The sequence below is a fragment of the Etheostoma cragini genome, chromosome 2, assembly GCF_013103735.1.
Source record: "Etheostoma cragini isolate CJK2018 chromosome 2, CSU_Ecrag_1.0, whole genome shotgun sequence".
NCBI lineage: Eukaryota > Metazoa > Chordata > Actinopteri > Perciformes > Percidae > Etheostoma > Etheostoma cragini.
Genome location: NC_048408.1, coordinates 24,284,503 through 24,295,172, shown reverse-complemented (window position 1 = coordinate 24,295,172; position 10,670 = coordinate 24,284,503). Strand labels below are relative to the sequence as shown.

The 10,670-nt window shown below is 40.6% G+C and overlaps 1 protein-coding gene across 2 annotated transcripts in view; it reads right to left on the bottom strand.

The window, feature by feature from the left end:
• Window positions 1-10,670, bottom strand: part of LOC117957970 (xylosyltransferase 1-like) — an 80,972-nt gene that overhangs the window by 15,744 nt on the left and 54,558 nt on the right. For both annotated transcript variants that reach the window (XR_004659632.1, XM_034894128.1), the window contains exons 5-8: window positions 8,764-8,844; window positions 6,652-6,868; window positions 6,030-6,206; window positions 1,188-1,453 (exon numbers count right to left, since the gene is read on the bottom strand). Coding sequence is in view for 1 of the 2 variants with exons in the window: in XM_034894128.1 (XP_034750019.1) it covers window positions 1,188-1,453; window positions 6,030-6,206; window positions 6,652-6,868; window positions 8,764-8,844 (741 nt within the window). In the remaining variant the exon portion in view is untranslated. The remainder of the gene's footprint in view (window positions 1-1,187; window positions 1,454-6,029; window positions 6,207-6,651; window positions 6,869-8,763; window positions 8,845-10,670) is intronic.

Genomic DNA, 10,670 nt, shown 5'->3' with positions numbered 1-10,670 from the left:
ACAGGATGTTACAGAACACCCACAATGCAGCAGCGGGAGAGGGGTGGGGGGGGGGGAGTCTGGGCTATGCGTTGCCACCGGACTCCCCTTCTACTGGTTGCAAACCATCCCAGTAAGAGGACTATCTCAGCTGACACGAGGCGATTGCTTTCACGTTGCCTCCTAGATTTTCTCTAACAAAGCAAGCGACGCATCACTCGAAGATGCCATCAGTCAGTTTACCTGATGATTTTTGAAACTTTCCTGAGTAGAACACTATGACATGGCAGTTTGGATGACTACCAACATAAACTACACCAGGTGCGATCACAGTGTGTCTCCATCCGTTGTTAAAATGAATGCTTTCCTTCGTGCTGTGTTCCATAGATTATTCTGTTATCATGTCTCACGAGGGGGAAAAGTCGTCTTGTTTATTGTTGTCATTAAGATGAACATAAAGACACCATCTTAATGTTTTGTGCTATTGTCAGTGTCATTTTTGTTGTTTTATCTTTTGGTTCGAGGTTAGATACCTTTTATGAGATACACCGAGCTTTCTGTCACACATGCACAAATTGGAACTTACACCTCTGCTTTCTGTTCTCAATCAGCACATTTAATTTGTCAGTTTGTTTTTTAATCACTTTGCTTCTGGGTTTCATGGCTGTGCAAATAAACTAAAGGAAAGCTAACCTTAAATGCTCCTACACCAGATGCTACTAAAATATTTGCTGTTAAAAAAGCCTTACTGAAGTCCTTTACATGAAGCCTAAATGTTTCATTTGGCCATTACGTATGAAAACATAGTGTGGGTTTCCCCTCTTCACTTTAACCACATACTATGTATTAACAGCACTGGAATTCACACATTTCCACTAATAATAAACTGGTCTGAAGGGACAGCTTTCCCTGCTATGACTCATATAGCCTCATTATCTGGTCGATTGTCATATCATGTTACAAAATGAATAGCATCACCCAGAACTCCTTGTTACCCTTCTTCCACGAAATGTGATGCCAGACAGACGATACATCGACACAAAAGGTTTTAATAGATGTTGTGGTTTCAAATGCCAACATGGGCGTGGTTGGCTTTTCAAAGTAAAAACAAACTCCAGTGCACCTGTGGTTGTCGGTGCAGGTGTGTCATGATGCTATGATGAGCGAAAAAGCATATTTGCATGGTTGAATGTGTTTAAGAGACTAACCTGCAGCTGTGATCTTTTGGGTTTCCCTGCAGCGAGGCAGCAGCTCTGGCCAGGCCCAGCCGTGAGAAGGAGTGGAAGTACGTGAGCTGCGTGTCTGACAGAGTGGCCACGCCATCTGGCTCCTCGTACACGTTCTCCCAGTATGACTTTAGGGCCTGCGTTCCCTGGGGAAACGGTCCAAACAGGTAGGCGTCCAGCTGGTTCACTATCTCCTGGTTCACGCTGGCTTCAAACTTCCTGGCAAAAAATGTGGGACGCACTGTTTGCTGCAGAGGGAGAGGGAAGGAGGGAAGGGAGGGGGACATAACAGCAAAGCAGGGAGGGAAAAGATAAATAGAAGAAAAAAGGAGAAGATTAGGAAATGGTGGTATGCCAGGATGGCAGGGGAACAAATATGATGTTTTAGATGTGTGTGGGCAGAGAACTAAAAAGAGAAGGTAGACTAGGGATGGTAGAAAAAGGAGGTAAATCTTTTCTGTAATGAAATGTGAATGAATTATTACAAACATTAAAATTAAAACGTTCATTCATTTGCAGATTAGATGTTCTATTTGCATTACATCTTGTGTTCTCTTTCCCAGGGGCTACAAGATACATTCAAGGGATTGTGAGGTAAATTAAAGAGTGCCCCACTGTATTAGCATCGCACTTTTATAACATTTTCAGACCTACTATGGACAGTTTAAAACAACAAAAACAAACAGAGATTTTATCTTGTTTATTCCACACATTCTTTCTCCTTGTCTCCGATGCCTACATAACCCTCAACACAACTAGGCCGCCATCAGTTTGGTCCGAGGTTCTGGTGTGCTATGCTGGTAGCGGTGGCCACAAGCAGAGATCAGGACCCAGGTACAAAGGTCTGGTACGCTAACTTCACTTGAGGCAATTTATCAAACTGAACCCACTGGATAACACATCTATTTTCACATAATACGCATTTTGTACCCTCCAAGACCTGTAAACAGATGTTTTAGATTCACCTTTAACCTTCATGTTGTCCTCTGGTCTAATTTGACCTGTTTAAAAAATGTCTATATCAGAAATATGGCTTACTTTTTAACCAAATCACCATGAAAAAAGGATGCATTCAGTACAACGCTCTTTGCAAGAACAATTATTGATTACTTGTATTCAATTTTGTGTGTTTTATTCAATTTTATAGAATTTGAAAATAACAACAACTGTAAATGGTTTAAAAACCGTAGCCTCACTAAACTCTTTCACTCAACATTCCTCTGAAAAGTGCTAGTTTTTTGGATTTGGGAGGACAACAAGTGCACGGTTGACAGGAAGAAAAGAGAAAAGCATGTCTTCCATGGAGGCACAAAATGATGCCTCAGAAGCATTAATAATGTCCTTATACACTTTTCTGTATTTATCCATCCACTCATCATCCTTGTATTTGTCGCTCTGTCTGGCCTCCTCCACTCCACCCATGTCTTTCTCACCCTCTCTGTCCCTGCCACACTGTAACATTTGTGGTTGATGGTGCATCATGAAATTTGCCGCCTCCACAGCTTGGCCTACACACAAAGACATCTTTTCAGTCCCAGACACAAAACTATTTGCCAATAGTGTGACCTAGCACCGAACACCTCGGTGCTACCGGCTGAAAAAAAATGAAGACCTAATCAAGAACACTTTTTCTCATGCCACAGCGACTAATGTGGGATGTCCGTGTGATGCTTCACACGGTACTTGATGATGCTTTAACCCTTTGTGATCGGCTACAGATATCAAATGAAACCCAAAGGGAGGCTTTCGTTTCCCCCAGATTTTGTGTGTTCTAACATGCCCTCGGTGCAGTCAGCTGAAAGTACCAACCTGTCAAAGCCTGTCTTTCCAACAGACTTCCCAAATGCACCTCATTCTGAAACACATTACTAAACAATGATGCACTAAGACAAAAGGCACATCACCACTCTCCCTCTCCAGAACAACTCCTCCCCCGGAGAGTGCACTTCAAAACTACAATGCAGGGGAACTCGACAGTTGTACCTTGAATTATTCTTCTCATCTGCAAACCAAATTGAAGCTTCCTTTGCTTCTCTGTATCATACCCAGTGCTAAGGTTCAAAGGGAAACTCGGCTCGTGCCCTCAATGGGATATTAAGTCCTATTAATACTGGGGCCTGGCTGGCTTTTGGAAGGGCTGCTTTGTTCCCAAGGTTGGACTTCACTGATACCAGGGTGCCAACCAGACCCAGCGGCAGTGCCAAGGACCTGCGGTAATGTTTTGGAACTGAACTGCCAGACACTGAGGTGAGACAGACGGCAGTTGGGTCTGGCGAAGGAAGAACTGAGGTCAGCTTGGGCTGGTATTTGAAGGACAGGAGAGAAAAAATGAGTCCTAGCACTTTAATGATATGACTCAAAGTGAAATTTAACTGTGGCAGAACATTTTCACTTTGTACCGCGGCTTTTACTTTTTTAGTAGCACATTAAAAGTCAAACTGCGATACTGACTTTCTCTGGGGTCCTGGAGTAACTGCCACTCATTTGCTTTCATTTTGAAAAGCTAAATAACCCTCCTCTCCCCCTCAAACTGCAAGGCAAAGATGATCTAATTACTATTAATTTTTCCCCCCCTCTCAGGGTCATACTAATCGAGCCATAATTTTGCACATATAGATTGTGAAGGCTGTGGGAACGGGCTGGATGCGGAGGTTGAAAAGACAGACATTGCGGTCAGAGAACTTAGTGATTGACTGCTGCTGATTTCCCAGGACATACTGAGATGTGTGCTGTAAAAATCTGCTTAAAATGATGTATTCTTTTTATTTTTGTATGTTTGTAGGTTCATCTGATCTCTCTGACTGGCATCTGCTGGAGGATATGGGCTTTGATCTGAGATAAGCTCAGGGCCAGTATTTATCAAACTACTAAAAGGACGAACTTTGGAATTAAATGAATGATAAAAAAAATCCTTCACCTTTACTCCTACTCACAGGTGTCAGAATAAAGCCTAGTGATCTAATTTACTTTGAAGTAATGCTCTTAAATCTATCTAAAATTTTCAGTCATAATATTTACTTTTAAATCATGTTTTTGACATTAGTCTGTCGGCACAGCCACATTGCATTTCACTTAGGGCTGTCAATTTAATCGCCAATTAATCTCACATTTTTCAAAAGTTCTAAATGTGCTTTAAAGGGGATATTTTTCAAGTTTTCAATGCTCTTATCAACATGGGAGCAAGTGGTGTTTGAGACTTAAGGTACTCCGGTGGTAATTCAGTTCAAAGCGACAGTAAATGCAAATAACTTTAGTCTTGTGGAGAGAACCATCTGGAAGGGCTTTAAAACTGAACTGGCCTATCAGGCGAGCCTTTTCTTTGTCCTTTTTGTTCCTGCTGGCAATCTACAACATTACTGCTGCATTGCTTTCTGATTTCCCAAACTACGGAGTGGACCGAGTCCCAAGTCACAGAACGTGCATGCGTTAATCACGCGTCAGAAAAAATTGTGTTTACTCATTATTGTGGCATTAATTTGGACAGCCTTAATTTCCCTAGATGTATTGTTTAATTGTATTGTTTAAGTATGTGACAAATAAACCTTCCTGAGGGGTTCAAATTACATGACAGATATTGAGTTTCTTTTTTCTTTTCTGATGAACAATGTAGCACATGTCAGGCACATACATGTGTCTGACTGGTTCTACCACCCTGAACGTTGATGTTAAATAACCAGTTTAAGCACCTCTTAAAGGGTCCTTCTTTTACTTAACTGTCAGTAGGAGCCACTCAATAATTGTTGTTTCTTCACTTTTAGCAAATTGTTTTACTCCTAAGATGGCTCTTTGAAGAATTCTTCTATTAAAACTTTATTGTTTATTACTATTTTCATACTAAACACATGGTGTGACATGGATGACACAATACTTAGTACAGGAACAGCGTCCTTCAGCAACGGCTTACATCGTACAGGCACATACTATACAGTTGACTTTTCCAGTATTTTAGTCCTTTAAATAAAGGCCAAATTCTTAATTTAGTCTCGCTGGCAATTGCAGTCCAATCATCCTTGGTTGGAGGATTTGCCTGCAGCTATTTCTGTGTGATGGCTTTCTTGCTAGTATTTGAAAGAGATATTCAACCTGCAACAGAGGTTTATCAGGGTATTATGCAATTAAAGAGCAATTAACGGAGGACGCACAAAAAATATGAAAAGGATCAGCACTGCATTAAGCATTCGTTTGTCCCCCTGAATCATTTTTTTGGTTAATTTTAATTAAAAAGTTTTTTTTAGTTCTTTAGAGCAGAGGTCTTCAACGTTTCTTAGGCCGAAAATCCCTCAGCCAAAAAAGAGACAGAGCAGGAACCTCTTAACATATACAGTATGTTGTATAAAATTGAGTTGCATATTAAACTGGGCGTACAGTAAGGTGTAGGGTGGCCTAAAGCCTTTACACATACCTGTTTATGGTGCATACAATACTGAACTATTGAAATAATAAATGTTGACATATTCATGTCATTGTGTTTTAATGTTAAAATGTGGCACAGTAAATCCTTACGTGTAATTGTATCTGTGGATGGCTACCTTACCTGTAGGCCAGTAGGCCTAACATTAATGTTGTGTGAATTGAAAAAAAGATGTATATTAATATGTTGGATTCATGTTAATGTATATATACATTTATTTTTTTAAACTATCAAACAATATTTTATTGGCCCCCCTGCAGCAACTCTGAGGAACCCCTGTTGAACATCTCCGCTTTAGAGAATAAAGTGTGACTCTAGATAAATGAGGGCCCTGACCTACCAGCTCTGCTTCTGGCCACTTTATTGATCATAGAAGGTTTCCTAACAAAATAATTTGTGTGTGTTATCCTTACCTGAAAGCGGTGGAAGTCTGCAGGCTTGAAGTCATTAGGGGAGCATCCGCACCAGTCAACAATGTGCTTGTACTGACACTTACAGCCCAGTTTGCGGTTCCAGTTGGTGATGCGTAGGTTGTTATCCACCATGCTCTCACAGTGGGCGCTGTTCTCCAGCACCGTATGGAAGAACGACTGCATATTGAGAGACAGGATAGGAAGACAGAGGGGGTGGGGGGAGGGGGGAGCAAAGAAAAAAAGACAAAATTAGAGAATCCTATACCTTTTTTTGTTACACCATTCAATTCACGGAGAGGAAACAGAGTAGCAGTCGAGACAGGAGGTTCCCAGTAGCTCATGATAAACATCCAATTTCTCAACAGAGATCATTCCATTCTCATCTAATGCTTGAATACGGTTGGAAAGTCAACCTTTACATCTTGCCTTCACTTTATGATTTTATGTCTGCCTCTGACTTACTTTTTTCCCCTGCATGTCTAGCACAGCAATGAAAAGAGAACTGTGTATAGTGTTTCTATAAGCGATACAGGGGGAGTACAAAGCAGCGCTCAACTGTCAGTCAAAGGTTAAAAAATACTTGAACGTGTGAAAGCGGTGTCTGTGTGTGTGTGTTTGTTACCTCGGCTGGCAGAAGAGTGTAGGCGTAGAAGCGCTTCATGTTGGTGACCAGGTCGTCCTTGGAGTTGATGACATATTCGATGAACATGCGGTTGAGAAGGAACCAGTCGGACCCGCCGTCCACAGAGATGCCTTCTGGGATTTTACGGTCGCCCAGCCTCCACATGTGGGTGTCGCACTCAAAGAACAGACGGTCCAGACCTTGCTTACGGATAAACCTAGTAAGCACACACGAAGATACGGTTATACCACTGACTTAATGAATATAATTAAATATAAAAAAACAGTGAGGGCTCATTTTTTTGTGTGAATTTACATGGCAGAAAAGCAAATTACAATACAAACATGCAGGTAAAAAATGTTGACTTTTAAAACACCATTTAGTTAAAAACAAGCACACTGTTGTTCTTGTTTTACATTTAGAGGGAGACTTGTGTATAATCAGCTCATTTGTATTTTCTCCCAAGATTTTAAACTGTGCTGTGTCACAAGAGACCCTTGTTGACTTGAGTGAAGATTGTCCTCTTTCAGAAGAGAACAAAATGTTTGAGTGCTTGTAATGAAATCATGGGGGAAATCTGGAGCTGCTCCTTCTAAATGAAATGTGGGGTGAAAATTGAAAAGCATGAGCTAAAAAAAGAAGAAAAAAAAGTACACACTGAAAAATATGCACACAACCCAACTGCTAGAACAGCTGACTAAAGAGATTAGAGGTTCATCATTTTCACCAATTATTGTGATCCCTTTCACTAGAATAGTGTAAGAAGAATACTAGAGCTGAACGATTCATAGTTTTCAAATCAAAATTGCAATTTGAAGGAATGGGATTAGCTATCTGTGACAACTCTGATTAATCAAATGTGCAATATTTAGTTGACTGTTGGGTGAAACATTTGGTATAACATTTTGTATTCCTCTTTTTATAATTACATTTATTATTTTATTTATTTACATTTCATAAGATAAATGCTGTAATAATGTTACATATCACAGATTTAATGTTCCATGCTTATTAAAATACAAAAAAACACTCATTGCTGGCAAGTCATATCTATGTTCTCATCCTTGCATAAGAAGTAGCCGTCTCGTGTTATAATGCTCCATGACATGTTTGATCTGTTACATATTGAATACTTTGGCAATTCTTAAAAAACGTTAACCGCAAATCAAATCACTAGCAGAACAATTGCAATTAGATTTTTTCCCCAAATCGTTCAGCCCAAAATAATACTAATAATACTACAACAGTTGAACTCTGTATCCAAACATCACTTTGCTTTTTATCTTCTTGTCTTCTATCTTTAGCCTTAAATGACTTAGGACATGTGCTGTTGGCACTTGTCACTCCATGCTTTTATCAGCAACAAGAAGAGTGACACCATGCATACATGATGGGTGCTGTTACTGCTGTGAACGTATCGAGTGTTGGATAGATGGAGTCAAATTCAGGTCAACCAGGTCAGATTGTTCCCTCTGTTACCTGAACACTGTTGATGTACTGACGTTGTGGCGCACGCGTGCACGCACACACAGAGATGAGATTTAGTAAAAAAGCACTTTTCAATTAGCTTCAGCCATCCACACATATGCATTTGATTGCATTACCAAGATCATAATTGTTGTTAAAACTGAATTAAATCAGGAACAAAACAGCTTCACTCTCATCAAACGACACTGAATAAAATACTGTGACTGCAAATAGAAAAAGGTACTGCTGAGTCACGTTGAGTCACACTGACTCATGCATCCAAGCTGGCTGATTTTCTTTTTCATGTGTTTCAGGGGTATTTTTTGCCCACAGTGTCGGACGATGACTGGTTTGTCACATGGTGTGATGATGCAAAAATAGAGGGCGGCCGGGTGGCGGCAACAGAATAGGGGGTTCTGGCAGCGACCTAGCGAGCTCATCCCACCAAGAAGGTTAATTAATGAAGCCCCAGATGGGCGCTAATTGCATTATGATTCAGTAACCGCGGCACGCGCTGTGTATGCGCTTAGGTGCTGCTATGTGTGACTATGAGAGACAAAAACAGAGCGCTAGCCAGAGAGTAAGAGACAGATTGGAGTGTTGTGGGGTGAGATGAAAATAAAGCCTGAAAAATGTACATCTCACCTGGCGTTGTCCCTGCCATGGGACTTGATGAAGTTCATGTCTCTGTATTTGGACAGGAAGGCCACCAGTTGGTTGTTGGTCCTGAAAAAGAAAGAATGACTTGCTCTTGACTGGGAAAGATATGGTATGGCCTAGCTGGAACACTGATATTGCAGTACAGTATGTGTTATAGGTACAATGCGAGTTGTGGAGGAAGATTATGCAAATGAATCCATCTGTTACTGGTGGTTCATAAAAGTTACATAAAAAATTAATTTTTCAAGTTCTAATCCTGTGCCCCTGTTTTAAAGGTTTGATTATATTGTTATATGTTGCATCCAATCAAAGTGGGATTTGGGGCGTCTAGCTAATCTGGCCCATTATTTAAAGACAGCTGTAACATGTAACAAAACTCAATTTTCCTTATTGGAAAATCCAAGATCTATGAATATGCAAAAATGTAATGTTTCAAAAATTAACTACCAGACACAACATACCTGCGTCACTAACATGTCTATTCTCAGTATTTAGCCTGGAGCCTGAATGTGAAAACTAATTCAGCCCATACATCCGTCTGCATAGTGAAGCTTAAACATACAAAAGCAGCAACATATTTTTTTGGTGTGTGTGTGTGTGTGTGTGTGTGTGTGTGTGTATGTGTGTATGTGTGTGTGTTTATGTGTGAGTGTGGGGGGGTCCCTTCATGTCATTTATACTATTTAGGATTATACAAAAGATTGTGCTATTCATGATTGTGATGAATGACTTCATGCTGCTCTTACATTATAGAGCAGTCTACTCCTTCATACACAGGCCAGACAGGCTAAAAGCTTTGCTCTGTGGGCTATGCCACAGTCATTGGCTCCAACATTTCATCTGTGGTGGAGCTTTTCATGATGGCTTGGCTTGCCTTCCTAAAAGAGCAGCGCAGCCCTGGTAAAAAGCTCGAGGATCATTGGGGGGAGGGACAAGTGCATATTAATGTCATTTTCTCTTCAAGGAGCAATTTCACAGCCTGGGGGGCTTATCTTAGGAGGTCCTGAGCCATAAAGCCTAACTGATGATGTGCTGCACTGACACATGCGGTCTTCTCTGTCTCTACTTCCCACACACACACACACATTCACACAAACACGCTGTGTATCTGCTAGTATGCACACCAACAAAGCAATATACATACACAGAGATACACAAATGCTTGTAGGCACATAGCCACGCACACACACAGAGCGAGGGGAATTCATGTTAAGCTCCAGATTTGCCACCTGAGTGGTCACCCCGTCCACTGGGTCTAGTTTGCTTACTGTCAGCCCTGTGGCTGCTCTGTCTCACAGTGGTTTTCACACACACATTACTGTAACATACACACACACACACACACACACACACACACAAACACACGCACACACACACACACACACACACACACACTGTACCTGGTACCCACGAAATGTGCACATTTTCAATATCGTAGCCATTTAAACATCACTATGCCACTGTTTCACTTCCATCTTACTGTCTTACTGTTACATTAATAATGTGTCTTCTTCTATAAAATATGCATTTTATAAGACTTTAAAAATACTATTCCAGAGGGGAAATCCAATGGATAACAAGTACTACGCACACTCTAACAACACTTAAAAAGCTGAGAGATGGATCATACATCCCTTTTTTCCCGGAAAAAAAGTTAAGCAACTTAATTAAAAAAATAGTTTTTCAACAAGGTTTTTTTAATTTCAGACAATTTTAAAACAACACTTTCAAGATTGTCGGCTTAGTTCTGATGAATTATAAAGGCTTTTGTTTTTCCAACATCAGGAAATGACACCTTTCACTTGCGACACAGCTTTTTCCCTGAGATGGAGAGATGACAAAAGTAAAAATATTAGAAGATATGACGCCTACAGCAAGTTAATGTCTCACAA